Source organism: Hypomesus nipponensis, chromosome 16 (assembly GCF_054491055.1).
Source record: "Hypomesus nipponensis isolate SF chromosome 16, ASM5449105v1, whole genome shotgun sequence".
NCBI lineage: Eukaryota > Metazoa > Chordata > Actinopteri > Osmeriformes > Osmeridae > Hypomesus > Hypomesus nipponensis.
In genome coordinates, this window is record NC_140376.1 from 7,898,950 (window position 1) to 7,924,976 (window position 26,027).

At 53.6% G+C, this 26,027-nt stretch overlaps 2 protein-coding genes across 2 annotated transcripts; one reads left to right on the plus strand and one right to left on the minus strand.

Moving 5' to 3' along the window:
- Positions 1-15: 15 nt before the first annotated feature.
- Positions 16-16,034, minus strand: zfr2 (zinc finger RNA binding protein 2). Its single transcript, XM_084675632.1, has 19 exons — positions 15,661-16,034; positions 13,261-13,516; positions 12,619-12,733; positions 11,757-11,999; positions 9,744-10,054; positions 9,303-9,491; positions 8,664-8,937; positions 8,377-8,528; positions 7,906-8,025; positions 7,242-7,387; positions 6,659-6,785; positions 5,593-5,810; positions 5,253-5,421; positions 4,107-4,290; positions 1,514-1,602; positions 1,273-1,368; positions 658-769; positions 463-560; positions 16-223 (listed from the first exon to the last, which is right to left on the minus strand). The coding sequence occupies exons 1-19, from the start codon at positions 15,711-15,713 to the stop codon at positions 47-49; spliced, it is 3,129 nt and encodes a 1,042-aa protein (XP_084531758.1). The 5' UTR covers positions 15,714-16,034; the 3' UTR covers positions 16-46.
- A 3,600-nt stretch (positions 16,035-19,634) lies between these two features.
- Positions 19,635-25,509, plus strand: atcaya (ATCAY kinesin light chain interacting caytaxin a). Its single transcript, XM_084675988.1, has 12 exons — positions 19,635-19,727; positions 21,881-21,939; positions 22,131-22,382; positions 22,511-22,690; positions 22,954-23,056; positions 23,305-23,436; positions 23,817-23,903; positions 24,131-24,229; positions 24,470-24,505; positions 24,617-24,688; positions 24,811-24,863; positions 25,383-25,509. The coding sequence occupies exons 1-11, from the start codon at positions 19,678-19,680 to the stop codon at positions 24,842-24,844; spliced, it is 1,104 nt and encodes a 367-aa protein (XP_084532114.1). The 5' UTR covers positions 19,635-19,677; the 3' UTR covers positions 24,845-24,863; positions 25,383-25,509.
- Positions 25,510-26,027: the final 518 nt, after the last annotated feature.

A 26,027-nucleotide genomic window follows, 5' to 3' on the forward strand; every position in this document is an offset into this window, starting at 1 on the left:
GCGGGGGGGGGGGGGTGGTGGGGCTGGGGGGGTGGGGGAGGGGGGCTCAAGCGTCCTCGGCGCTCTCCTCTTTCTTGTCCTTCTTGCCCTCCCCCTCCCCCTCGCCGGCGTCGCTGCCGTCCCGGCGGCGCTTGCGGTTGCGGGCGCTGGCCTTGGACGCGGGCAGGGACTCCATCCCCAGGACCTTGTGGACCTGGCGGAACGCCAGCAGGCGCAATGCATGCTGGGGGGGGGGGGGGGGCGGGGGGGAGGAGACGACCGGTGAGTTGAATGTTTGCGCAGTTTGAGTGTGGTATGGCAGTATTTATCATACGTACGTTCATGTCATGTGAATGAATTCACGTTGCGGATGCTGTTTGTGCAAAGCGACATACATGGAGGGGATCTGAACCTGTTGACCTACACTTAAATGCAATGGGTTAGAGTGTGTGTGTGTGTGTGTGTGTGTGTGCGTGTGGCTACCTGTGCGCTGGCTGTTATGTCTTCTCGGGCTTGTTTGGTCAGGGTCTCCAGGGCGTCGGTTTGGTCCTTCTCACACGGGTCCAGCAGACCAGGCCCTTCTGCTCAGAGACAGAGACCGAGATGACTCCACAGCACACACACACACACACACACACACACACACACACACAGGAGCGGGATATTGGCCGGCCTCACCTGGCAGTAGGATGCCCGTGGCGATGCACTCCAGGACGCGACGCATGGCCTCTCCTGGGCTGAGAGGACCTGTGGCACTGCTGATGGCCTTCTCCACCAGCAGCTCCATGGCCTGGACACACACACACACACAGGGGGGGGGTTCAAGGGAATGAATACATGGAAGGACGGACGGACAGATGGACAGACAGACACAGACTGACACACAGACAGACACAGACTGACACACAGACACAGATACAGACAGACAGACAGACAGACAGACAGACTCAGATACAGACAGACAGACAGAGACAGACAGACTCTGATACAGACAGACAGACAGACACAGAGACAGACAGACAGACACAGGGACAGACAGACACAGAGACAGACAGACAGACAGACAGACACAGGGACAGACAGACACAGAGACAGAGACAGACAGACAGACAGACAGACAGAGGGACAGACAGACACAGAGACACAGAGACAGACAGACAGACACAGAGACAGACAGACAGACACAGGGACAGACAGACACAGAGACAGACAGACAGACACAGGGACAGACAGACACAGAGACGGACAGACAGACACAGAGACACAGAGACAGACAGACAGACAGATCCTCACCCAGCCTGGCATCTTGCCCCATGTTGGCACTCGTTGGCACAGGTCCCGCAACACTCGGATGATGATCACACACGACTGAAGGCCGTTGGCACGGGCCTGCACACGCGCACGCGCACCATTACAACAGAGCTAAACCATAATATAACATTCGACACAGATAAACCGAGGGTCTGGTTGGACGGTTGGTCTTTGAGTAGCCCAGAGGCGTGTGTGAGGCTGTAAGGTGGATAAGAGGGCTCACCTGGAACCATTTGGCACGTCTCAGGGCCGCAAGGTACTCCAGACACCTCCGCTTGTTCAGCACGTCAGGAGGATCCTTCTCACACACACCTTGGGACGGAGGAGACACACACACACACACACACAAAAACACACTGACTCGTGGCTTGCTGCTGCAGTCATTCACCCGAGATCCAGATCGACATCAGTCACCGTGGTTATGTGGATTTCGAATTACTGGCTTATTTGGACTGAGATAGAACGATCCCTTTCTCGTAAACACGTTTGTTCGAATAATTGCGGTCCGACTACGATCCGATCGACACCCCGAGATTACTCCGAACTCGATCCGAGTCGGTTGATCATTCGGACATCGCATGCTTGTAAACGGTGAATTGGACTATGAATTGGACTCTGCGTCTTTGCGCATGCTTGAGATCCCACCACCCTCCCTCCCAGGTCGTGACCTGGAAGTCGAAAAAGACGATAAGTTGTCGCTGCCAGGAGCCGGCCCGGCAGAAACAAACAAACAACGCGAGCCAATGGCGCCAATAGCGCCGTTTGCATTCGCAGTACTCATATTGTCATCATGCACGAAATGTAGAGGGACATAGCTTCACCTTCCTGTCAGTTCGCCGTCTTTCTCGAAATGTTGATGTTATTGTTGTTGGTAGTGGGGAAGAGGTCAAGCGGAAAGGCCTGTATCACCATAGATATATATAAAGACATATCTATGTGTATCACCACTAGTTGTAATGAAAACAGCGCCACGTATTGTACTGGGATATGACATGCTTTCGGCCAATGACTCGGTTTATTCACTGCCATATATGTTAGGATAATAGCAGTTGCCTCAAAAATTAGCATTGTCCGAACCGTACGGAATGAAGATCTCAGACCTGGACCAGCAAAGAATCATGATTGAAAAGCGCGTCAAATCCCGACGAAAGAGCAGCAAACGTCGAAGATCTAGAATCGGAGATGCTCAAAGATGATTTAAAACCCTCACAACAGCCTCCACGGGATGATCGATCTATCATAAACCCTCTTTTCACTTCCGTATGCAGACTGACCAAATTCACTTTATGGACCTACAGGAAACTTCCTCCTCAACTTGACTTAACCACACAGGGAGTTACGTTTTCATTTCTAATCAGTTGGGGGAAATCTGTGGTGTTAAAAATGACTTTCACACATGCCAAGGTGCTTTCCGAGCTTTCATGCACCGCCGCTGGCTGTTGCCACGTCAACACGAGCATTCCTCACAGAACAAACCTAGGCAGTCTAGTCTGGGTAGATTCAGACACTGAACCATCACCATAGAGGTGCATGAGAGGACACACACATGAACCCCCTCCTGTGTGTGTGTGTGTGTGTGTGTGTGTGTGTGTGTGTGTATGTGTGTGTGTGTGTGTGTGTGTGTTTGCCAAGGTCTGCTGACACAGGGACTGATCAACAAACCCGGGCAGAACGCAAACAGGTCAAAATATCCGCAACCAAGAAAACACTGTGAAAACACGGTGAAGCATTTGGAGACATAGTAGTCCTTCTTATCGGCCCAGACCCGCAGTAAAGACTGATTACTGGTGGGTCTCTGAAGTGAACCAGTGTTCTTTATCTCCCAACGGTCATTTAATACAGCGCCTTGGCTTACACTGAGGTAGGGGCAACAGTATTATGAACAAATGGATTCGAGCCATGCCAAGCCAAGTTCGGTAATGGAGACCATTTTGTGGGGATAGCGGTACACTTCAACACCTTGCCACGAGTGATAATGCCATATCTGTTAACAGGGATGAGAGCTGCGAGGTCGATGGACCACTGGCCGTTAACAGCCAATCAAATGACAGTAGACATGGATACTACCTACAAACTGGCCAATCACACTGCCAAAAATGTCTGTGTCCCAGTGTTAACACTTTTTAAATGGTGCAGTTTAAAGCAAGGTGGCTGAGCGGTTATGGAATCGGGCTACTAATCAGAAGGTTGCCGGTTCGATTCCCGGCTATGCCAAATGATGTGTCCTTGGGCAAGGCACCTCACTTTACTTGCACCGGAGGGAATGTCCCTGTACTTAAATGACTTAGTGTAAACGGTCAAATATATCTGCGTTCTCCCATCCCTGTGCATTACCCAAACACCACTTTAGGAGTTATGGTCGTCATGGTAAAAAAAAATTAAAACCCTCACACTCTGGAGGGCCAGGAAGGTCGGAGAGCCCGGCTTTACGTCCCTTATCTCAGACACAACAAAGATGAACACGGAGGAGGAGAGAAGGAGACTACCATCACAGTAACTGCAAATACACGGCTCAATCAGAACATTTAGTGATTGACCCGGTGAACTGACGCTGTGTTACTTCCAGGACTGGTGGGGAGGGGGGGGGGGGGGCGGAAATGTCTTAAGATGGGCTTGGTTAAAGTTGGGTTCGGTTGAAGACCCACTTCACTTTTTTGTTTAACTGTTGGAAGTGTGTGTGTGTGTGTGTGTGGGCAGGTTGAGGCCCTGGGGGGAGGAGGGAGAGGTGTGTGTGTGTGGATGTGGGGGGGGGGGGTTGTGACAACACGGTGACGTGGCTGGTAAGAGTCTGGACCCAAAGCTGAGGCTTCTCTAACCTTTCTCCGCCGAGGGCTGAGCGGGCCGCGCGGGCCGCGCCTCCTTGTCAGGGCCGGGCTCCTCCCTCATCAGCGGGGAGGTGAGGGAGACGGTCACCTGCATTTTGGGCTCCTTGCTGGAACAGATCACGATGGTGGCCTTGTCGGGCTCGGCCTGCACCTCGTACTGGTCCTCAGCCAGGCTCTGCCGGTCAGACGGACAGGCGGGTTACACACCACAGAGGGGGAGACGGGGTGGGGGGAGGGAGGGGGTGAGGGGGAGGGGGTGAGGGGAAGGGGGAGAGGGGGAGGGGGAGAGGGGAGGGGAGAGGGGGAGGGGGGAGAGTGCTGGCTTGCGTTCATTTAAAGGCGTGAGGAGACGTGGCAGGGAGAGGTGGAAATGACCACACCAGTAACCCTTCTATTTCCGAATCCTCCAGCTGCCTCGCGCCGTCGGACTCCCCGCCCGTCTATCTCTGTCTTTCTCAAGTCAACAAGGGGCTGTGTGTGTGTGGGGGGGTTTTAGCATCAGGTCGTATAGGAGGCGGTGAGACCCATGACATAAATCTCTCAAAACAATGTCTGTGACCCCGTTAAAGAAACGTTTAAAGAATTTGTTCATGGCTATCCGTGGGTTTAAGTCATGAATGCTTTGTCATACCTTTCCAGGAAGTTATACTCCTTTAACTGCCTTTTCTGGACAGCTGGGAGGCTTGTCACTACTGAATAACTGACTCTAAATATATAAATAGTAAAAATGATATATATAAAATACATAATGATAGATTCAATTTAAGATTGTGGTGAAATACATGATATTTTTGCTTTATTGGACTTCTCCTTTTCTTTTTCTCCACAGCCCTGTCCATCTCTGTGGTCATAAACGTACGTACCAAAGACACGTCAGAACCGTGTCACTGTTCTGTCACACTCACACGGCCACACAGTTCCTCAAAACACAGCTATTTGGAGTTGCTAAATACGTGTTCAAAATCCCCCTGTTCGTACGAGTCACCCCCAGCACCGTGAGTTCTTTGGTGGATATGGTTACATTTTCCACGGAACAAGAAGGAATGTCTTCAGGCGCGTCTGAAACTGTCCCCCCCCCCCCGACGGAGACCCTGCCGCGGGGAGTCCGGCCCGGGGGGGAGGTGCGCGGGCTCTTACCGACAGCTCCTTGGGCAGCTGCTTGGCGATGCTGTGCAGCAGGGACACGGTGGGCTTCTTGGCGGCCAGCAGGATGAGCTCCACGCTGCGGTCTCCGTGGAGCAGCAGGCCCTTAGCCAGGATGCCCACCCTCATCACCCCCTTCAGCAGGCGGGGCGGGGACTCGGCCCTGGGGACGGGAGAGGGGGAGGGAGGTGGGAGAGACGGTACAGAGAGGAGGGGGGGCGGGAGAGAGGGTGCAATAGAGAGGGGGGTTGTTGAAAGGTCGGCTCCTCCAAGCGACTGTTAAACGGACTGCTTTTCGCAGGCCCCCGCGGGGGTCTGTCGGCGACGCTCTCACCCCTTCTCCTCCCCGTCCTCGGCGGCGGGGGCGGCGGGGGGGCTGGAGGCCGGCGGCGGGGCCTCCCTCTCCAGCAGGGAGTCCGACACCAGCTTGAGGGCCCGCTCCGAGTGAGACACGATCCTCTGGACCGCCTGGAGCTCCTCCTCCACTGGGTAGATGGCGGAGTGCTTGGCCATGATGTGGCGGTCGTCCGGGGAGTCCGGGCGACGCACGGGCTGGGGAGGGGGGAGGAGAGGGAGTGGGGGGGGGGAGAGATGGGGGTGGGGGGGGGGGGGAGAGATGGGGGTGGGGGGGGGACAGATAGAGAGAGAGAGGGGGGTGGGGGGGAGAGAGAGGGAGGTGGGGGGGGGGGAGAGAGAGAGGGGGTGGGGGGAGAGAGAGAGAGGGGGGGGTGGGGGGGAGAGAGAGATAGATGAGGGTGGGGGGGAGAGGGAGAGGGGGTGGGGGGGAGAGAGAGAGAGAGAGAGGGGTGGGGGGGAGAGAGAGAGAGAGAGGGGTGGGGGGAGAGAGAGAGATGGGGGTGGGGGGGGAGAGAGAGGGGGTGGGGGGGAGAGAGAGAGAGGGGGGTGGGGGGGAGAGAGAGAGATGAGGGTGGGGGGGAGAGAGAGAGATGAGGGTGGGGGGGAGAGGGAGAGGGGGTGGGGGGGAGAGAGAGAGAGAGAGGGGTGGGGGGGAGAGAGAGAGAGAGAGAGGGGTGGGGGGGAGAGAGAGAGATGGGGGTGGGGGGGAGAGAGAGAGATGGGGTGGGGGGAGAGAGAGAGATGGCGGTGGGGGGGGGAGAGAGAGGGGGTGGGGGGGAGAGAGAGAGAGAGGGGTGGGGGGGGGGAGAGAGGGGGAGGATCCTTTAGAGTCTCGAGGACAGTAACTGTACAGGACAGTAGACGATAGTCGAGGCTTCGCTCTTGAGTCATGTAACGTACAGTACACTACGCTAGAGACGACAGTAGAGGCTAGGCAGAGGAGATAGAGCCGTTAAATCGAACCCACAGGAGAGGAAGGGAGGGGAGCATAGAATAGCTACATATGATCCCCTCCCCTCCTCAACCGTAATGATGGTCCCTACCAACAGGGGGGGCACCGGCATGCCTGGCCGGCTCATCAGGGGAGGGGGGGCCATCCTCCGCCTCTGCTCCCCCCAGTACACCTGCTCCTCCTCCATCCTCCTCCAGTACATGTCCTCCTCGTAGCGCCTAAACACACACACACACACAGGCTCCCGATAAACACCACGGGAAAGGAGGAGGAGGAGGAGGAGGAGGAGGGGGAGGAGGGGGAGGGGGGAGGAGGAGGAGGGGGAGGAGGAGGAGGGGGAGGAGGAGGAGGGGGAGGAAGAGGAGGAGGGGGAGGAGGGGGAGGAGGGGGAGGAGGGGGAGGGGGAGGAGGAGGAGGGGGAGGAAGAGGAGGAAGGAGGGGGAGGAAGAGGAGGAGGAGGAGGAGGAGGAGGAGGAGGAGGAAGAGGAGGAGGAGGAGGAGGGGGAGGAAGAGGAGGAGGAGGAGGAGGAAGAGGAGGAGGAGGAGGAAGGAGGGGGAGGAAGAGGAGGAGGAGGAGGAGGAAGAGGAGGAGGAGGAGGAGGAGGGGGAGGAGGAAGAGGAGGAGGAGGAGGGGGAGGAGGGGGAGGAGGGGGAGGGGGAGGAGGTGCGGGGACCTCATCTCCATGTGCCAGCGCTGCTCGTCGTCTCTCTGCCTCTTCAGCACGGCCTTCTGCTTCTGCTTCCTCAGCTTGCCCTCCTGCAGCTTCCGGGCCCGGTTACTAGGCTTGATCTCCACCGGTAGCTCCGGGTTCACCTTTTTCTGCTCGCATAGAGGGGGGGGGGGAGAGAGAGAAGGAGAGGGAGAGATACGAGGGAGAGAGGTGAGAAGGAAGAGGAGGAGGGAGAGAGAGAGAGAGAGAGAGAGGGAAAGAGGGAGCGAGAGGAAGAAGGGATAGGAAGATGGAGAGAGAAGGAGTAGGGGAGGGAGAGAAAGATGGAGAGAAAGAAGGGATGGAATCATGTTTGTTCAGCAGACACTTTTATCCAAAGGTACAGACATTCTTAGGGGGATATGAACCGCTTGATCAGCAGTGAAATGCTTTGACCGCTAAGCCAAACCTAGCCCTTATAGAGGGAGGATGAAAGGAGAAAGAGAAACTTCGGCAATATGGGGGAAAAAAGGATCGATAAGAGTCAATTACTGCGTGCTCAGCCACAATCTGGTACCTTCCCTCGGAAGTTTCGACTCTCAACAAACATGCTTCCTTGTGTTAGTGCGCCACCTGGTGGTATGAGTCAAGCAGTGACTGGAGGGGCCCGTCGTGGGAGTTACTCCACCTTGTACTGCAGCCGATGTCTGCGGCCTTTCAGGTGCATGTCCTTGGCGTTGGGGTCGTTGAAGCTGCACTCGCACAGTTTGCAGTGGAAGCGGATCACCTTCCCGTCGTCGTTACGGACCTGAGGGCGCAGGAGGACACACGGCCCCTGGTGTTGAGCTCTGACGAGAAACCCCGTTATCGGAGGAACGCGACAAAGCTCCCTCTGTGAACACAGTATTGGCGGCTCCCACACACTGTTGCATAACGCAGGTCACATGACCAGTCGCTCAGGATCAATCCCCGTCTAAAATCTCTGTAGGACATGCAAAACTACAAATAATAGCAATAAATGATGACAACAAAATAAACGGAACCAGCTGCCAATAGGTCCCACCCCTGCCTTATCATCAACTTCCTGTGTCCCAGTCTAACACGTCCCCCCTGTCTCCCGTCTACTTCCTGTGTGGCAGTACTTCCTGCCCGCCCCCACCTCCTCGACGTAGTCGTGTCCCACCGGCTGGACGTCCCCCGGGCCCCCCGAACCCTCCCCGTCCTCCTCGTCGCTCAGGGGCTCCACCTTCTGGCGGGCGGGGGGTTTGGTCTCCTCAACCCTGGCAGCTGGGGGGGCGACGGGCTTGGTGACTGGGGGGAGAGGGGGGGACATCCAGACATGGGGGTTAGCAACGGTCATTTGTTGTCATCGCTCGACGGGTTAGTTTCGTCAAGCGGGGGAACCGGAGGGGGGGTGTGGAGGTCACAGGTCAGGAAGCGTCGTACCAACGGGGGTGATCTTGGGTGGGATCGCCTTCTTGGGGGGTGCTGGGGTCCTGGTGAGGGTGGTCACCACGGTAGGTTTGGGTGGTGCTGTGTTGGCGGCAGAGGCCGGGGCTGAGGCCGGGGCCGGAGCTGGGGCCGGGGTGGAGGCCGGGGCAGGGGACGGGGTGGTGGTGGTCTTCCCTGCTGTGGACGTCGTGTAAACTGGAGCAGAGTTGACCAAGACGGGCTCAGTGGAAGGGATGGGCTTGCCGAGCTTGGTGTGGAGCTTCACCACCTGGGGGAGGGGAGGGGAGGGGAGGGGAGGGGAGGGGAGGGGAGGGGAGGGGAGGGGAGGGGAGGGAGGGAGGAGGGGAGGGGAGGGGAGGGGAGGGGAGGGGAGGGGAGGGAGGGAGGGAGGGAGGGAGGGAGGGAGGGAGGGAGGGAGGGAGGGAGGGAGGGAGGGAGGGAGGGAGGGAGGGAGGGAGGGAGGGAGGGAGGGAGGGAGGGAGGGAGGGAGGGAGGGAGGGAGGGAGGGAGGGAGGGAGGGAGGGAGGGAGGGAGGGGAGAAAAGAGAAAAGAGAAAAGAAGAGACGGGTCATGTTTGTAATGTCCTGGTAGTTTACAAAGTCATAATCCACCCCCAGTGACCCTCCCACCCACCTTCTGGTGCTTGGCCCCTCTGATGTGGGCGGCGTAGGCGTCCACGCCGGTGCAGGAGACGTCGCAGAGCTCGCAGCGGAGCTGGGTCTGGACGCCCCGTGGCCCCGAGCCGCCCCCGGACACGCCCCCGGACTTGAGAGACGCCTCCTTCTTCTTGTGCTTCTGGCCCTCCAGGTGCTCCCGGTACGTCTGGGGGGGGGGGGGGGGGGAGAGGGTTAACCAACCAATTCATCAACCAATCAATTACACTAATAAACCAATCAGTCAACAAACCAACCAAACAAATAAACAACCAATCAATCAACCAATCAATTACACTAAGAAACCAACCCATCACATTAACAAACCAACCAACCAATTTAACAAACCAAGCAATCAATCAATCTGACAATTAGCCTTCCGATTACATCCACAAATCGAAACGAGTGGACGGAGTGTCACCTGTGGCCCGGCGCAGCTGATCTTGCAGATGTCGCAGTAGTGCAGCTGGGGCTGCTTGGGCGGCCCCTTGGGCTTCTGCAGCTTGCTCTGGTGGAACATGGGCTTCTTGTAGCAGTTGACGGCTGGGGCGGTGACCATGTTGCTGCCCGCCGTGCTCCAGGAGGAGCTGGTGAGCTGCTTGGGCGGGGGCTGGAGCGGGGCCTGGGGCTGCTGCGGGGGAGGCTGGGGCTGCGGGGGAGGCAGCTGGGCCGGCTGGTAGTAGGAGGGGGTGGACGTGTAGCCGCTGGTGTCGTACGTGGAGTAGCTGATACCTGCGGGGCGAGGGGGGGCGGGAGAGGGGGAGGTAGGGTGAGGAAGGGGGTCAAAAGTGCGCACGCGGGTAAAAACACGTTCTCTCACTTTCTCCTGAAGCCTTGGTCTAGGGTATCGAGAGGGAGGAGAAACTGCCCAGCTAACTCTGTTCCTGCGTCTCTCTCCTTGTCTCTCTCCTTGTCTCTCTCCTTGTCTCCTTGTCTCCTTGTCTCCTTGTCTCCTTGTCTCTCTCCTTGTCTCTCTCCTTGTCTCCTTGTCTCCTTGTCTCCTTGTCTCCTTGTCTCTCTCCTCGTCTCTCTCCTCGTCTCTCTCCTCGTCTCTCTCCTCGTCTCTCTCCTCGTCTCTCTCCTCGTCTCTCTCCTCGTCTCTCTCCTCGTCTCTCTCCTCGTCTCTCTCCTCGTCTCTCTCCTCGTCTCTCTCCTCGTCTCTCTCCTTGTCTCTCTCTCTCTTATTGGCCCGCTTCATTCTGCGATATCAGAGACAGAAGGATCCCCCCCCCCACCATGAGGCGCTTCTCCTCCTTCCGTTCTCCACAGAGGTGGAAGGTTCTCCCCGTTCCAACTCCTCACCCCCTCCATCACTCCAGTCGTGCTGGCGAGGCCTCAGGATGCCCTCTTCAAGCCTCAGCTGGACGAAAAATACTTTTCTCAGGGCCCAAGGGCACTGACAGTGGCACTAAATCATATCTTTGTGACCTGGGGATTGAGTCTTTTCTCTGCACGTTATTATTGAGATTCTGCTGTGCCGCCGTCTCACAGAAGAGCACCCATGAAACTGGTTAGGGTTGCACCTCAGATGGTATTGCGCAGCGAAATCAACGTCCTCTGTATCACTGTTGTGGGGAGGTTATTGACGTTTGATGATTTTTCCTGTAGCCCCGTGCCTGTTAGCTGAGATGGGGTTACTTTGCACTGTGCCTTGGCAAAAACAGACCGTTTCTTGACTCCGACCAATAGAACACTGTTCGACCTTTGTGACTTTTGATCCTTGACTTTCTGCTGCATATTCGATATACTGTATATGTACGCTGCTTTGGAGAAAATCCCGCTAAATGAAATGATTGTAGTGTAAATGGATTTTTACCGACCCTCCCACTCTCTTCCCTTCCACTTTCTCCCGGCCTCATTTTCCCCTCTCCCCTGGTTCTATCTCGGCCCTTAATCCCTCGCCCCCCCCCCCCGCACTTGGGGATGTGTGAGTGGACTGGACAGGTGTCGGCCATTGGGCCGGCGCTGGCCGCCGGCCAAGGGGAGCCGCGGCCACGTTCCTCACACCTGTCACGCCGCATCCTCCGGCGGGGCCGAGACGAGCACGGCAGGTCCCCCAGGGTTCACGTGGGTCCCGCCTCCTCCCATCTCTGTCCCTCTCCTGGTCTCTCCTTCACCCCTCTCTCTCCCCCCTCCCCCCTCCCTCGCTCCATTTCTCCTTTCGTCATTCTCCTCCCTTTCCCCGTCTGTCTTCCCGTCCCCCCGTCCCCCTTTCCCTCGCTCTCACGCTCTCCCTCTCTCTTTCCCCCTCTGTCATTCTCCTTCCTTGACTCCCTCCCACCCCCCCCCCCCCCCCCCCCACTCTCTTATCTTTCTCCTTCTGTCATCCGCCCTGAGTCCCTCCTCCTCTCGCTTCCACACATACACACACACACACACCCATAAACACGCATGCGCACACACCCACCCCGCCCTGCCCCCCCACGCGCCGTACCGGAGTAGGAGGTGGCGGAGGCGGAGCTGAAGGAGGAGCAGGGCGCGTAGGAGGAGATGGGGGTGGGGGCCTGCTGGACGCTGGCGGAGGCGGCCGGGTAGATGTTGTAGCTGGTGGAGACGGCGCCGGAGGGGGCCAGGGGCTTCAGGGCCGTCACCTGCCTCTGGGGCGGGGGCACGGGGGGCCCGGGGGGCTGGCTGTACACGGAGCTGCTGACTGGGCTGTACACACTCTTCACACCCACTGGAAGGAGAGTGAGCGAGAGAGAGAGAGAGAGAGAGAGTACACACGCGTCAACCAGGGTATGCATACACACGCATACACACACACAGCCAAGAGAGCAGGTGGCATAAGGAGCGAGGATATCCCATTACTTTTTGCACCAGCTTTTAGGCAGCGGACAGATTCACAGTCACGATTAACAACTGTAAAAGGACTCTGTCGGGTCACAGCAGGTAAACATTCCAGATGGCCTGTCAAGACTAGGGGAAAGATCAGTCATCTTAAATATCATTCTATTATGCACAACCTTACATAACGTCGCATCCCCCAAATGCAATTTGGCTTCTAATGTCACATTTATTTAAATGCCCAAAGGGTAAGTGTCACAGTGACATATAGACACACAGAATGCCAATGTACTGCAATCAAACAGGCCAGGAAATGCTACATGTATATTAAAACAACCAAGGATTTGCTCATGGATGTTATCTGTCCCACAGCAGGACTGGAATTCCTATGTGTGTGTGTGTGTGTGTGTGTGTGTTTGTGAGCATGTGTGTGTGCTGTAAGTCTACCTGTCTGACAGCAACATTGAAGGTCCTGTGTACCGCGTGTGTGTGTGTGTGTGTTGGGGGTCTACCTGTCTGGTAGTAGGTCTCTGTGGGGGTCCGTTGTGCCGGAGCGATGCTGGTCTGGTAGTACTGCTGCTTGGGCTCATAGCTGGTGATGGCCGGGCGGCCATAACTGTAGTTCTCCTGGAGGAGGAAGGAGAGGGTGGTGTCTAACAGCAGTGCCAGCCAACTGATGCAACAGTGCAAATTAAAAGTAACAAAGGCTTTTATCATACAATAGCCTGTTTAGTCAACCATTCCTACTATGGGAGTGAGCGAGGGAGTTGATGCGAATGTGCCAAGATATGATTTGAACTAACTAAAGACACACGTGCTCGCGAATAAAGATTGTTGTGGTGCTTATAACCACTTTGGCGTGACGGAAAAGAACAGCACATTGGAGAAGCAGGACACATGAGATGCAACAAACTCAAATGGGGGGGGGGGGGGGGGGTCTGCGGGCATGTGTTGTGTCACGTCATTCAGCTTCTCGTGTCTGTTAAATACATTTCACTCGGCGTACAAGTTCCCACTCGGTTCACAAACAGTGTGTGTGTGTGTGTGTGTGTGTGTGGGGGGGCTGGGGGGCTGTTAGTTAAGGACAACTGTGTTATGGCACACTAGTTCATGGTAGAGTGTAACAGTGTACACGGTGGTGGGGCGGTACTGACTGCCTCGGTGTAGACCTGGAAGGTCTGGGGGGTGGTGGTGGGCTGGGGCGCGGGGGGCTCCGGTTGCCGGTACCCGTAGTCCGGGGGGGCCGGGTGGGCCTGGTAAGCGGCCGGGTAGGGGGCGGTGGCCACGGGGCGCGCTGCCTGGGCGGGAGCCGGGGCGTAGGAGGCCGTCACGGCGTGGGCCACGGCCTGGGCCGGCTGCACGCTGTAGCTGGCAGAAGAGGGGTGGGAGTAGGCTGGGGGAGGCTGGGTGCTGGAGGGGGGAGAGGAGAGGGGTGGAGAGGGGAGGAGAGGGGAAAAGAGGGGAGGGGGGGGAGAAGAGGAGAGGAAGGGAGGGGAGGGGAGAAGAGGAGAGGAGGGGAGGGGAAGAGAGGAGAGGAGAGGAAGGGAGGGGAGAAGAGAAGAGGAGAGGAAGGGAGGGGAGAAGAGAAGAGAAGAGAAGAGGAGAGGAAGGGAGGGGAGAAGAGGAAGGGAGGGGAGAGGAGGAAGATAAGAGAAGAAGAGAGCAGAAGAAAGGAGAGGGCAGGCGAGGAGAAGGGCAAGAAGCGGGGACAGAGGCCGAAGAACAGGAACATAAAGACAGGGCGAGGCGGGAAAAGGAGAGACCGAGAAATTGAGAAGAATCCGATGAGTGACACGACAGACCAGCGAGCCCGCCATATCTATAATGCATCGTCATCGTCATTCGCGGCTCTCCTATGAGACTTCCCCTACAGACCTGCCCTGTCCTGCACACCCACACGGTTCACACAGCTCGCAGTGCAAAGGCACTGGTCCTATGGGATATTACTAAGGCACTGAATGGAGGGAATATCCCTCACAACCCTACCAAGGTCTGCATATAAATAACGTCTTTGAAATATGAGTTGAATATGAACCGACTGACATCAAGCCCAAATGCGTATCTGGTTTTTTATCAGGCTCACTTCTCAGTCCTTGGGCTGGGACTGTTGAACCAAAATCAAAACGGAGTTTCCTAAATAATCATCCTTAGACCTAAATGCCAGCCGACTGGCACTGGATAAACCCTTTCCCCCTGCAGAACATGGCCGATGCCATATTAGCAGGGGGGGTGATGACCGTGCAAATCGACGAGCACATCGTTAGCATTCCTCGAGATGCGATGACAGTTGCAGTCACACACGTGCACAAACGTATGTGCACGCACACGCGTCGTACATCCCCTGGGTCAGCATCCATAGTCACACAGGTTTGCCAGCTGGATAAACGCTTTCTTGGGCACAACAGGAGGAAACTGGATAAACTTAAGGTCAGTTTATAGTCCATTATCAGACCTTGGTACTTTTATTTGTTTTTACAGCCTAGATTGGACATTAACTATGGTGGCTTACAGTGTCACTGCAAACATCAACAGGAGATAAGAGACAGGAAAAGTAAGGAGTCCAGATGTCATTTAAATCTGATTCATGGACCTTCTCACGAACTCAGCCTAGAATTAAAATGACCTCCAATATATCTACAATACTACACAGGAGATCTTGTGTGACCAGGCAATATGTTGAAAGTGGGGAATTGACCTGTTATATAAAGAAAAGTAACGATGTTAAATATGCAAGAGCTAATAGTATCTCTAGGCTGGATATAATAACAGTGCAAGACCACGGTCATAACCCTGCAAACCTAAACTGGCAAAGACGACTACGCCAATGCGAGTAGAAGATTCATTCACCAGCCCAGACTTGCAACGGTCAAAATAAACAAGGACTCTTCTAAACCCAGACAGTAGCTATATAGACAGAACAAATGAGGTTTGTAAACATGTGTGCCAGCAACTTCCGAGACCGAATATAGACTAAGCGTTTACATCCATGGTTGTTAAACACTGTTCAAGGCTTCTGACTCTGAATTGACCGTTCATATGACACTGACAGTATGCAGCACGGGAATGATGAATCCGATTCAGTGACATTTTTAGACACTGAACCAGATGGCTGGATCTCTATTAAACCGAATCAACGATCACATTTCGAACCGCCCTTTAGTGTCTGAACATGTTTAAACTTACATTCGCTTGACTGACACCTAAACCTGAAACAAACTAGCTAGCTGGCAAGCAAGGGAGCGATGTATGTTTACCAATTGTTTTCTGCCATGTAGTTGCTGTGACAATACAAAAGGTTGGCAAGTATAAATGCTTTCCTAATGAACATAATAGTTTAATGGGTGTTTTCCACGCCAAGTGCGTAGCAACTGACTTGCCTACCTAGGACCCTGTGCCTGCCAAGCTAAGCTAGCTAGCAAGCCATTTCAGTAAGGCCAAACTACACCAAGGCACTAGTAACGGTGCGCTTGAACAGCATTAAAAAACATGCATGAAAGCGGGGATTATACCTAACGGCTAAGTACATAACTACTGAGTGGCATCACCAGATTTACCTGTACTGTGGACCGGCTCCATGTGTAAAGCCATAATAGTTGCTTGCAGCCATCTTGCCATCTCCGGTACTGACGGAGCAAGCGAGAGCCACTGGCTGTCACGTGTCCGCCATCAACCACTTGCAAGCACGCTTTGGTATTAACTCTGGAGGAGCTGGTGTCCTAATCCAAAAACCCTTGTACAATGTTAGACAATATACTAAATGTATTTGTTATGAGTAGGCCTACATTTGAGAATAGTTAAATCCAAATGTTGACATGTATCACTCGGCTACATATGGGGAACTACCCTGCAGATCTGTGGAGTTTTCAACACATTGATATTAGATGGACCAGGCAAGTGATTCACACAAAACATGTTACTGTGTCCATCGTGTTGGCGGGGGACAGCTGGAGGCGCTTCCCGGTCTGAGTCGCCTTCGAAGGGGAAGTTCTTTTCTGCAGCTGGGCAGAACATAGGGAGAGGGGGAGAAAAAGAGGGCAGGAGAGATGGGTGGAGCATAACGTGTGGTGAGAAATGGATGAGAGTGATGTGATTGGAGGGGAACGGTTGTATGTGTGTGTTATGCTAGAGAGAGAGAGAGAGAGAGAGAGAGAGAGATGTTGTTGCCAGGAAACGGTGGGCACATAGGTTAACACAGAATCCCCTGAGTGTTCCTCGACACAAAGGCAGGCACATGTAGACATGATGCTTTAAAACACAAAACAAGCAAGCTGGACAGGAAGACAGAGAAACATCCCTTCTTCAATCAACTGACGCTTAGCTGCTTTTACATTCCCACAAGGGACTAAACTTGTCCAGTGTGGGTCGGAGAGAAACAAGGACAGCCCTGAACTGAACTGATTCGGAGGTTGGATGGAGTGAGTGTGTGCAGCGAAGCAGAAGTGGTATGGTCGAGGAGGGCTGTCTAAATCTGAACCCCCGAGGCTGTGGACTGAACACAGGCAGACAGGGTTTTCGTGTGGAGCCCAGATGCATGCTAATGACACGGTGGTGCGAGAAGCTCCACTGAGGACAGCTCAGCCTCCACAGCCAACCCCTCTCACGCTCTCCTTCCCTCCCCAGCCAAGGTGCAGGGAGGGGGGTGCCCCAGAACAGAGCGTCCCCCTGTCTGGAGACACCTGCTGCCGCTGGCTGACACAGAGCTGCTGAAAGAGATCGAGGGAGAGAGAGAGAGAGAGAGAGAGAGAGAGAGAGAGAGAGGGAGAAAGAGAGAGAGAGAGAGAGAGAGGAAGGTGCAAGGCGGCTGGATCTGACCCATGCATCGTCCCCGGTCGAAAGGATTATTCCCGTTTTTACCCGAGCGATCTTTCCATCGGTGAAAAAGGAGGGAGGACGTACAAGGACCAGAGGAAGAGAGGGAGCGGATCTCTCACTGCCCATGTGAGTACATTCAGACCGAACATATTCTCATTCACCTGACCACCGCACATCTCTCTAGACCCCAGTGTGTTTTGTGTTTGTGTGTATGGTGTGTACAGTGTAGTGTGTTTGTGTCAATCGTTTTTTTGGTGTGTGTGTGTGTGTGTGACAGACAAAGAGATAGCGTGAGAGGAGAGAAGGAGCGTGTACGTAAAAGATGGAGAGAGATGCATAGTAATAGCACACAGAAAGATTTTGCCAAGATTTTCTCCCAATCATGACCCATTCAGTTGTACACTGCATCACGTGACTGTATTGACTACACTCAAGGTTATTCCAAGAGACGGTGTTTCCACTCTGATTACAGTTGTGATCTGAGCACGTTCTATGTGATTGCTTTACCATTGCCTGGGGTCGTTTAAAATAAGAAAGAACATGATTTTCAGAGTGACAATGAAATATTTTTTGAGTTGGTCTTGACATTATCACCAGGCACTCAAAGAACAATGAATTTTAATGATTAATAATTAATTTCCAAGGGACCAGCAGTGTATGTGTGTGTGTGTGTGTGTGTGTGCGCGTGTGTGTGTGTGTGTATTTATGTCTGTGCATTGAAGCGTGTGCAGATTCTTCTCAGTGTATGTTACCAATCAGAAAGGTCTTAACTAACCACTGTTCACTAATCATTACACTTGCATAATAATATAGGCCATCAAAATGAAGCAATGTTTGTGTACCTAGTCAGGTCAAAGTCTTTAATCAGTGAAGTGGCAAATGTTTAAATTGTCTGTCACACATAATGTCAAGGCCCTAGCTAAGACTAGCACAGACAGCAAGTGTCTGGACAGTATTGTATGACATATGGTGCAAACTTATTGTCCATAGTTATTTGTTAGCACACATTGTTTATGAAATGTCTTATAAATTGAGGTTTAACGAAATAACACAATGCCATTTCATGAGCGATGTAGAGAACGTAAGTGTGTAGCGAGTGACACACCAGCCTTCGACCGGAGTCACTCTGTCATCGCCAGTAGACCATAGTCAGCCATGCCAGACTGTTGATCTTCCACCTGACTGGAGAGCTACAGACCCCAGCACCCAGCGTCCACTTACGTCCTCTTACTGTCGTTCGGGTGACCCCTAAATGCCACCTGGTTAAGCAGACAACGTTCTGGCTCCTTCTGATGTAAGAGGAGGGAGAGGGGGAACCGTGGCTTTTATCTAGGTCAGGGGAGAGGATGTTGGTGTGCTGTTTCACTGCTACGTCCTGCATCCGACACTGTGCACGCGTCACACCGCATTCTACATCTTGCATTTGTCCAAAGCCACCAACTGTTTACTCGGCACCACAGTTGAGCACAGCAGCGGGCGGGGGGGCCATGGGGGAGCGTGGTGGAAAAAGTGAGTGACAGACAGGAATGGGGATGGAAAAGAGAGAGATGGAAAGATAGGTGGAGAGTGAGAGAAAGAGAGAAAGAATTCACGAGAAAAATGTCAGGGAGGGAGGGAGAGAGAGGGTAGGAGAGTGAAAAGGCGAAAGAGACAGATGAGAGAGAGACAGAGAGATAGAGAGAGGGGGAGAGAGAGACAGATGAGAGAGAGACAGAGAGATAGAGAGAGGGAGAGAGAGAGACAGATGAGAGAGAGACAGAGAGATAGAGAGAGGGAGAGAGAGAGACAGATGAGAGAGAGACAGAGAGATAGAGAGAGGGAGAGAGAGAGAGACAGATGAGAGAGAAACAGAGAGAGAGAGAGAGAGAGAAACAGAGAGAGAGAGAGAGACAGAGAGGGAGACAGAGAGGGAGAGACAGAGAGGGAGACAGAGAGAGAGAGAGAGAGAGAGAGAGAGAGAGAGAGAGAGAGACAAAAAGGCAGAGTGATGCTGAGTCCTGACATCTCAGAGGTGGCACCTCAGTTGAGGATTAGCAGCTGATGAGGATGGATTAGACTCTTTCTTTCGGCTGGAAGTCCTCTGTTGGGGGGGGGGGGGGGGGGGCTGCCTTTGAGGGGATTTTGAGGAGTGGGTGGAGGCTGGGGGACCAGTAGGGCCTCAAGGGGTGAGAGTGTGTGTGTGTGTAAGAGGGGGGGTTGGGTCACATGCTGCTCACATGGTTCTTAATGGGGCTGTAAGACACCCCGTGATATGAACACAGGTTGTACTAATGATATTAAATAATGAACTGGATTACAAGTCATAAAAAAAAATATTTTCCTATCATTTCCTTTAGTTCACCCTGTTGCTGGGTACAACATAAATACATGTATTTGTGTTGCGACTGTCAAATGAACGATTTTTCGGTGATGTCACCGTTTCAATTTATAATGAAACGGTGACATAAATTGAAACGGTGACATTTGATTGTCAAATAATTGCTGGACTTACTCAATTTGATTGACAGTTTTTGTCCCGCCTGGTTTACACCCACACAGTTATTTTGGATAGCTATCAAACCACAGCTGTGTTTGTTCAAGTCATGTTGACTTAAGCATGGCTCGATCCGCCATTATGCCTAATAGGGTGTCTTAATGAAGAAGCTTCCGTCATGTGCGTTCCTCCAAACGTGTTGGTGACTGAAGCATGTTGTCGTCTGTCGTCCCACAGTCCCCAGTCTCCCCCCCATGGGACAAGCAGCACTCAGGTGACGCTGCGAATGGACAACATGGAGGTGAAAGACGAGTGGCAGGATGAGGACTTCCCCAGGTGGGTTTCCTGTGGCTCACTTCCCCCCCCCTCTCTCTCTCTCTCTCTCTCTCTCTCTCTCTCTCTCTCTCTCTCTCTCTCTCTCTCTCTCTCTATCTCCCTCTCTCTCTCTATATCTCGCTTTCTCTCGCTCTCTCCCACCCACCCTCCCTCCCTCTCGCTCTCTCTCTCTCTCTCTCTCTCTCTCTCTCTCTCTCTCTCTCTCTCTCTCTCTCGCTCTCTCTCTCCCCTTCCCCTTCTCTCTCTTTCTCTTTGTATTTCTCGCACGCTGCCTTTCCCTCTGCACGTCATAATGCTTGCTGCGCCCAACCGGACAAACACTCGAGGCTCCAGTTTACTGAGCAAACAGAGGGCTCAGTAGACTGGCCTAAGCTGGTCCAATAGGAGGAGGAAGAGATGTTCACCTGCCAGTGTTTGCAACTCAGTGTCGCCAGTCACCATTAGGCCTGCTAGGGTTTTTTAATGCAGGTGATAATTGTGTTCCGGAGGATTACCTTGGCGTGAAATTTCTCCTCCGATTACGATGATGAGGTTCACATGATTGCTGCGTGGAAATGAGATCACTTTCATCCCTGGAGGGAGAGGAGGACGGGCGGAGAGGGGAGAGGGGGGAGAGCGAGAGAGACGGAGGGAGCGAATGGGCTTACGCGGAGATGTGCAGTTAAAGGGGAGGTTGTCTTCTCACGGCACACTGCGCCCCTCTCTTCCCCCGCCCCCTCTCTCTCTCTATCGCTCTCTCTCTCTCTTTGGTAGGATGGGAGGGAGCAGGTGCAGCCCTCCCCTCAAATGGTGGTAGACTGCGTCATGTGACGCAGCCACCAGTGCAAAAAAGAAAAGAAAAGACAAACACACACACACAGCATCACTAGGAAAATGGTGGCAGGCCAGGCTTAGGAGAGAGAGGAGGCAGCCAGCAGCAGATGGATCATTAGACGAAGCACCGAGAGATGCGCTATCTCAGGCTTTGAACTCCCACAGAGAGAAGAGACAATACATTAGCACACCGGACCTCGGGGTGTGAAACCTGTCTCGTGTTGACGTCGCCCGCGAGAATCCATCTCCTGACATCTCTTTCCCAGCAAGGTAAGCATCGTTTCTCTCGAGGTCTCATATCCTAGTCCTCGTCGTCGCGCCTCGGATTTGGCCCCTGGTTGTTGGCCATGACAAAAGGGGTCGTTTGCGTCGCAGAATGCCATAAATCCTGCGCACTCGCTCCTTTGTGGGTGTGTGAAAGGGATCAGGCTTTGTGAACAAAGGGTTGCGCTTGGCAATAAGTGAGAGTTCCCCCGGAGGTTACCGATTTATGGTCGCTCTTGTTGACCGGCCGTTCCAAGGCATTCTTTGCTGCCTGCTGTGTTGTTTTGAAAAACCTCGGCCGAGACAATATGTTTGTGGATAGAGGACGATGTGAAAGGATGACATAGGCGGGGATGGATGGCGCACGCTAGAGAGTGCATGCTTCGCTTTTGTCGGGGTCTCAGCATGTTGTTCATGTGAATCCCTTCCCCCCTTCCACAGTCACCTCTTCTTACCACATGAAACCGTATCTGCGAATGTCATTGGCCACTTGGTTCAGATTCAGAATCCCATGTACTCGGTCGGTAAAGAGGATTTTGATGCAGAATCAGATGAGTTGGATAACGGTCGTTGGCACAGGGAGCAAACTCCTTGTGCTAACTTCCACCGTGCCCTCTTACTCCCTCTCCTCTTGTCCTCACCATGGCAGCACAATAATATACACAGCTCCCCTGAGCTGTTAATTACCACTCCTCCACCTCTCCTCTCCTCCTCTCCGTGACTGGGCTCCCTGATCCATGGGACCTAATGAATCACCCATGTTGTGGCTTGAGGCAACTTGGGGAACACGTACACACCATTGTTTGTTATTGGTTTTTTTTAAAGGAAGAGACTTAAATCCGAGTCCTGAAAACTGAGCCTGGGAGTTTATATCGCCTCGATCCCACAAATTCAGCCAAGTCCTTGACTGAAGGTTCAGTTGACAGACCTAAACTCTGTTACTAATGCTAATCATCTCCTCCAGTATTGAGGCTCGATGTCCATTAGGTACAGCATGACAGGATTGTGGAGCTTCCCGTGGTTGTGGTACAGGGCTTCTTCTACAGATGTTTAACTGTCTTGAGTTTGTTCCCCAGACCACTACCAGAGTACGAAGACATGGAGGCCTCCTGCGGACTCACGGATGACAGAGCCTGTGAGTGGTACGCGTGTGCTGACTGACTGACTGGCTGGCTGGCTGGCTGGCTGACTGGTTCTGGATGCTGGATATCATTCTTTTGGTTTTGTCCAAGTTGCTTTGACATTTGTGACCCTCGGAGACGTTTCTGCACTTGAGGATGGTCTTATGGCTGTCATCATCGTCCTCTTCGCCTCTCTGTTCCTCAGCTCCTCCGAGCTCACTGAACATCAACCATGGAGGAGGAGGAGGAGGAGGAGGAAGCTCCACCCACCGTAAGCGCCGGACGCTCATCGCCCCGGAGATGAACCTGTCACTGGACCACAGTGAGGGCTCCCTGCTGTCCGACGACTTCCTGGATACGCCCGACGACCTGGACATCAACGTGGACGACATCGACACGCCCGACGACAACGACTCGCTGGAGTTCATCACCAACGGCAACGACCTAGAGTGGGAAGGTTAGGGCTGCACGCACACGCACAAACAGACCTACACACACGACTAGACACACATGAACACACGTGTCGTATGATAAAGCCAACAAAGGATAGCCCAGTCCAGTCTAATCGAATTGACCTCCGTCCAGACGACACACCCGTGGCCTCAGCCAGGGCGGGGCCAGGGGACGGGTCAGGTGACGCGGAGGATGGAGGTGACGGCGCCGGCGCCAACGGGCGTCTGTGGAGGACGGTGATCATCGGGGAACAGGAGCACCGCATCGACATGCAGGTCATCAGGCCTTACCTGAGGGTCATCACCCACGGCGGTGAGTGTGGGAAGCGCAAAGCTAACGCTAACCCTGAAGGCAGAATGCCGACTCTTAACAGCAACATGCTAATCATAACCGTAGCAACATCACGCTAACGCTAAGCCCCGACATTGAAATGCTAGCTCACACTTGACGCGACGACGGCATGCTAGTCCTAACAAGCCCACGTTTGCAACGTCAACAAAACGCCGACCCTGTGAACAGCAGGCTAAGCTCCTCTCCTGTCCTCCTCTCTCCCTCCCCTCCTCTCTCCTCTGCAGGTTACTATGGCGAGGGCCTGAACGCCATCATCGTGTTCTCTGCCTGCTACCTTCCGGACAGCAGCTGTTCAGACTACCACTACATCATGGAAAACCTCTTCCTGTGAGTGGAGCGCCAGCTGTCCCCTTGCTGCAGTCTGTCACCGGCCTGTCACTACAATGTGGACACAAGTCACCAACACTCACCGATTCATCCGGGGGGGGGGGGGGAGAGAAAACAACAACAAAAAAAACGCTCGCAAACGGAACGTGTGTCTCTCTCTCTCCCTTGCTTTCTCTCTCCCTCTCCCCCCTCCCTCCCCCACTCCCTCGCACGCTCTTCCCCCACCCACCCCCCACCTCTCTCCCCAGCTACGTGGTGAGCAGCCTGGAGATGCTGGTTGCGGAGGACTACCTGATCATCTACATGAACGGCGCCACGCCGCGGGGGAAGATGCCCGGCATCGGCTGGCTCAAGAAGTGCTACCAGATGATTGACAGGCGGTGAGAAAGAGTTCCGCCCCCCTACACTCCCCCCCCCCCCACTCCCCCTCGCTTCTCACCGTGTGTCACGGACGTCGGGGCTACTGGCCTCGTCTGTGCGCCCGGCGCTATCGCCCAGACAAGCCTGACAACAATGTTGACCGTGTCCCCGGCTAAAGTGAACGGGGTGTAATTGGGCCCGTCGTCTGCCAGAGACTATCAGTGTGAAACGAGCTATCAAGCGATAACCATGAACAAATCCCGGGGTATTCATCCTAACAGTTTCCATCGGCGACGGAAGCGAAGACGGGGGGGGGGGGGTAGTGCCCAGCTTCGGCTCCCAGGGTGCTGCTGTTGTTGAGTGGACGTGTTTGTCCTTTGTCTCTCTGTGTTCACTGCAGGCTGAGAAAGAACCTGAAGGCTCTGGTCATCGCTCATCCCACCTGGTTTATCAGGACAGTGCTCGCTATCTCCAGACCCTTCATCAGGTACCTGCCCCTCCACCACACAGGGATATCTCAGACACAAAGACACACACAGGAAACACAGCGAGGATCTGGGTGGAGCATGAAAATCCCCCATGTGAATTCCTTCTGGTTTTAATATATTGCTTTCATACACGGGGCTCTGAAAGATGGCAGAAACGAGTTCTTGTTATTGTTTTCGGTGTCGTTGGTGTAAAGGATGTCGTTGTCGTCCTCTTGTAACCCTGCAGTGTGAAATTCATGAACAAGATCCAGTATGTCCACAGTCTGGATGAGCTGGCAGAGATTGTGCCTATGGAACATGTGCAGGTCCCTGAGTGTGTGATGCAGTAAGTACTTTACACCACCAGGGGGAGTGAGATGAAATGAGAATATCATTTGGTAACGTGCAGTGGCTTGCAGCAGTCAGACGTTTAAATAATGTATCACTCGTCAATCATGCCCTGCGCAGGTCCAAAAATAGATCTGAATATCAAAGTCTTCCAAATGGGAATTGACTCGGAAGGCATGGTTTGTATATTGTGCGTGGCAAGCCATTTCTAAAGATGGATGTACCTTTTTGATTTCAGATTTGAGGAAGAGAGGATTAAAGCTCGAAAGGAAAGGTAAAGTCACTGATGTGTTAAAGCCTGTGCACAGGGCTGAGTCAGCTCCCAAGAGTGGTGATCAGTTCTGTGTGTGCGTGTGTGTGTGCGCGCGTGTGTGTGTGTGTCCAGGATGGAGCAGGAGCAGAGGCAGCAGGAACAGCCTCCGCAGCCAAACACACACGAACCAGCCAAGACAGAGAGGTAGGAGCTGGGATTGTTCCTATGAACGCCCCTCATGATCAGCCTCAATCTAGACAGACGTTGGACTGGAAGCAGTGGAGGGGACTAGGGGGCCGTTCATTCATGTTCTCCTCCTTTCACAGGCCGAAGTCAATGATTGCAGAGCAGGGATTGTAGACTTGACGAAAGAACCAAGGTATGAAACAAACACAGCACACAAGTCTCATTAAGGGGTTAGCCACAGACACCATTGTTCAGGTTTAGGATCTTGAAGTCAAACGTTGGATATCTTGTTAAATCAGGCTTGTCACCTCCTTCAAATGTAATTCTCTGATTCGGCCACAAGAGGTCCTCGTTTACCTGAACCCTACAAATGGGGAATTGCATTGGCCCGAGAGTAAAACACTTCAACAGATGTTTGGCCGTCAGGGCTCATTTCTACGTGCACTGTTACATCATCCACACCTGTTCTGCTCTCCAAGGACCAGACCTGGAGCTGTCGCTGAGGAATGCCTTCTCATGTGTAGCCAACCCTGTCTAATGACTGGAGGTGTGAGAAGCGCGTCTGTGTGTGTGTGTGTGTGTGAGGGGAGTTTTGGGTGGCCTGAACGCTCATTAAAAAGGACTTCCATGCCACTCCTTTTTCAATCGTGCCAGTCCTACTGAATTCCCTTTCAACGTAGACGTTTTCCTCTCTTTCCATCTCTTCATTCAGTGGCTGAGAGAAGCATCAAGTCAACGTTGTCACAACAAGCAAGGGGACGACGAGAAAGCCTCCATTTGACTGTATAGTACATACCCACATCCAAACACATCCAACCAAGAGAGAAACATGCGTATACCATGCAGGGGGCGCTACATCCCCCAGCCAGCCTCCCCCGCCCCCGCCCCCACCCCACCCCCCCCCCAGCCAGCCTCCATGTCTCCTCCACCCACACCCCCATCCGCTGCGGTATGTGTTGCTATGGAACACTACAACTTCCCAGGAAGGGCTAGTTCTACCTAGTACCTTGGTAATCACCCTCTGGAATGTTCTGAATACGTCCCGCACAACCAGGACAGTACCTATGATGTTTCGTACTGGCACTCTATGTTACGACCCACAGAACGAGTACACACACACACCTAGTCCCTTGCACACAAACTCTCACAACTTGGCCCCACCATTGGCAAGTTCATCTCATATCAATCTGAATATGATACCGTTTGTGATAGGGTATGTGGATGATGTGAGGAAAGTTATGAAGGAAGATACAATTTGGAGTTGCTCCAGCTGTGTGCTGTTTTTATCAAGGCAAAAGGCCAACTACTCTCAATGCCATTGGCTTGCTGTGTTTCTAAAGCAATGTTAGTAAACATA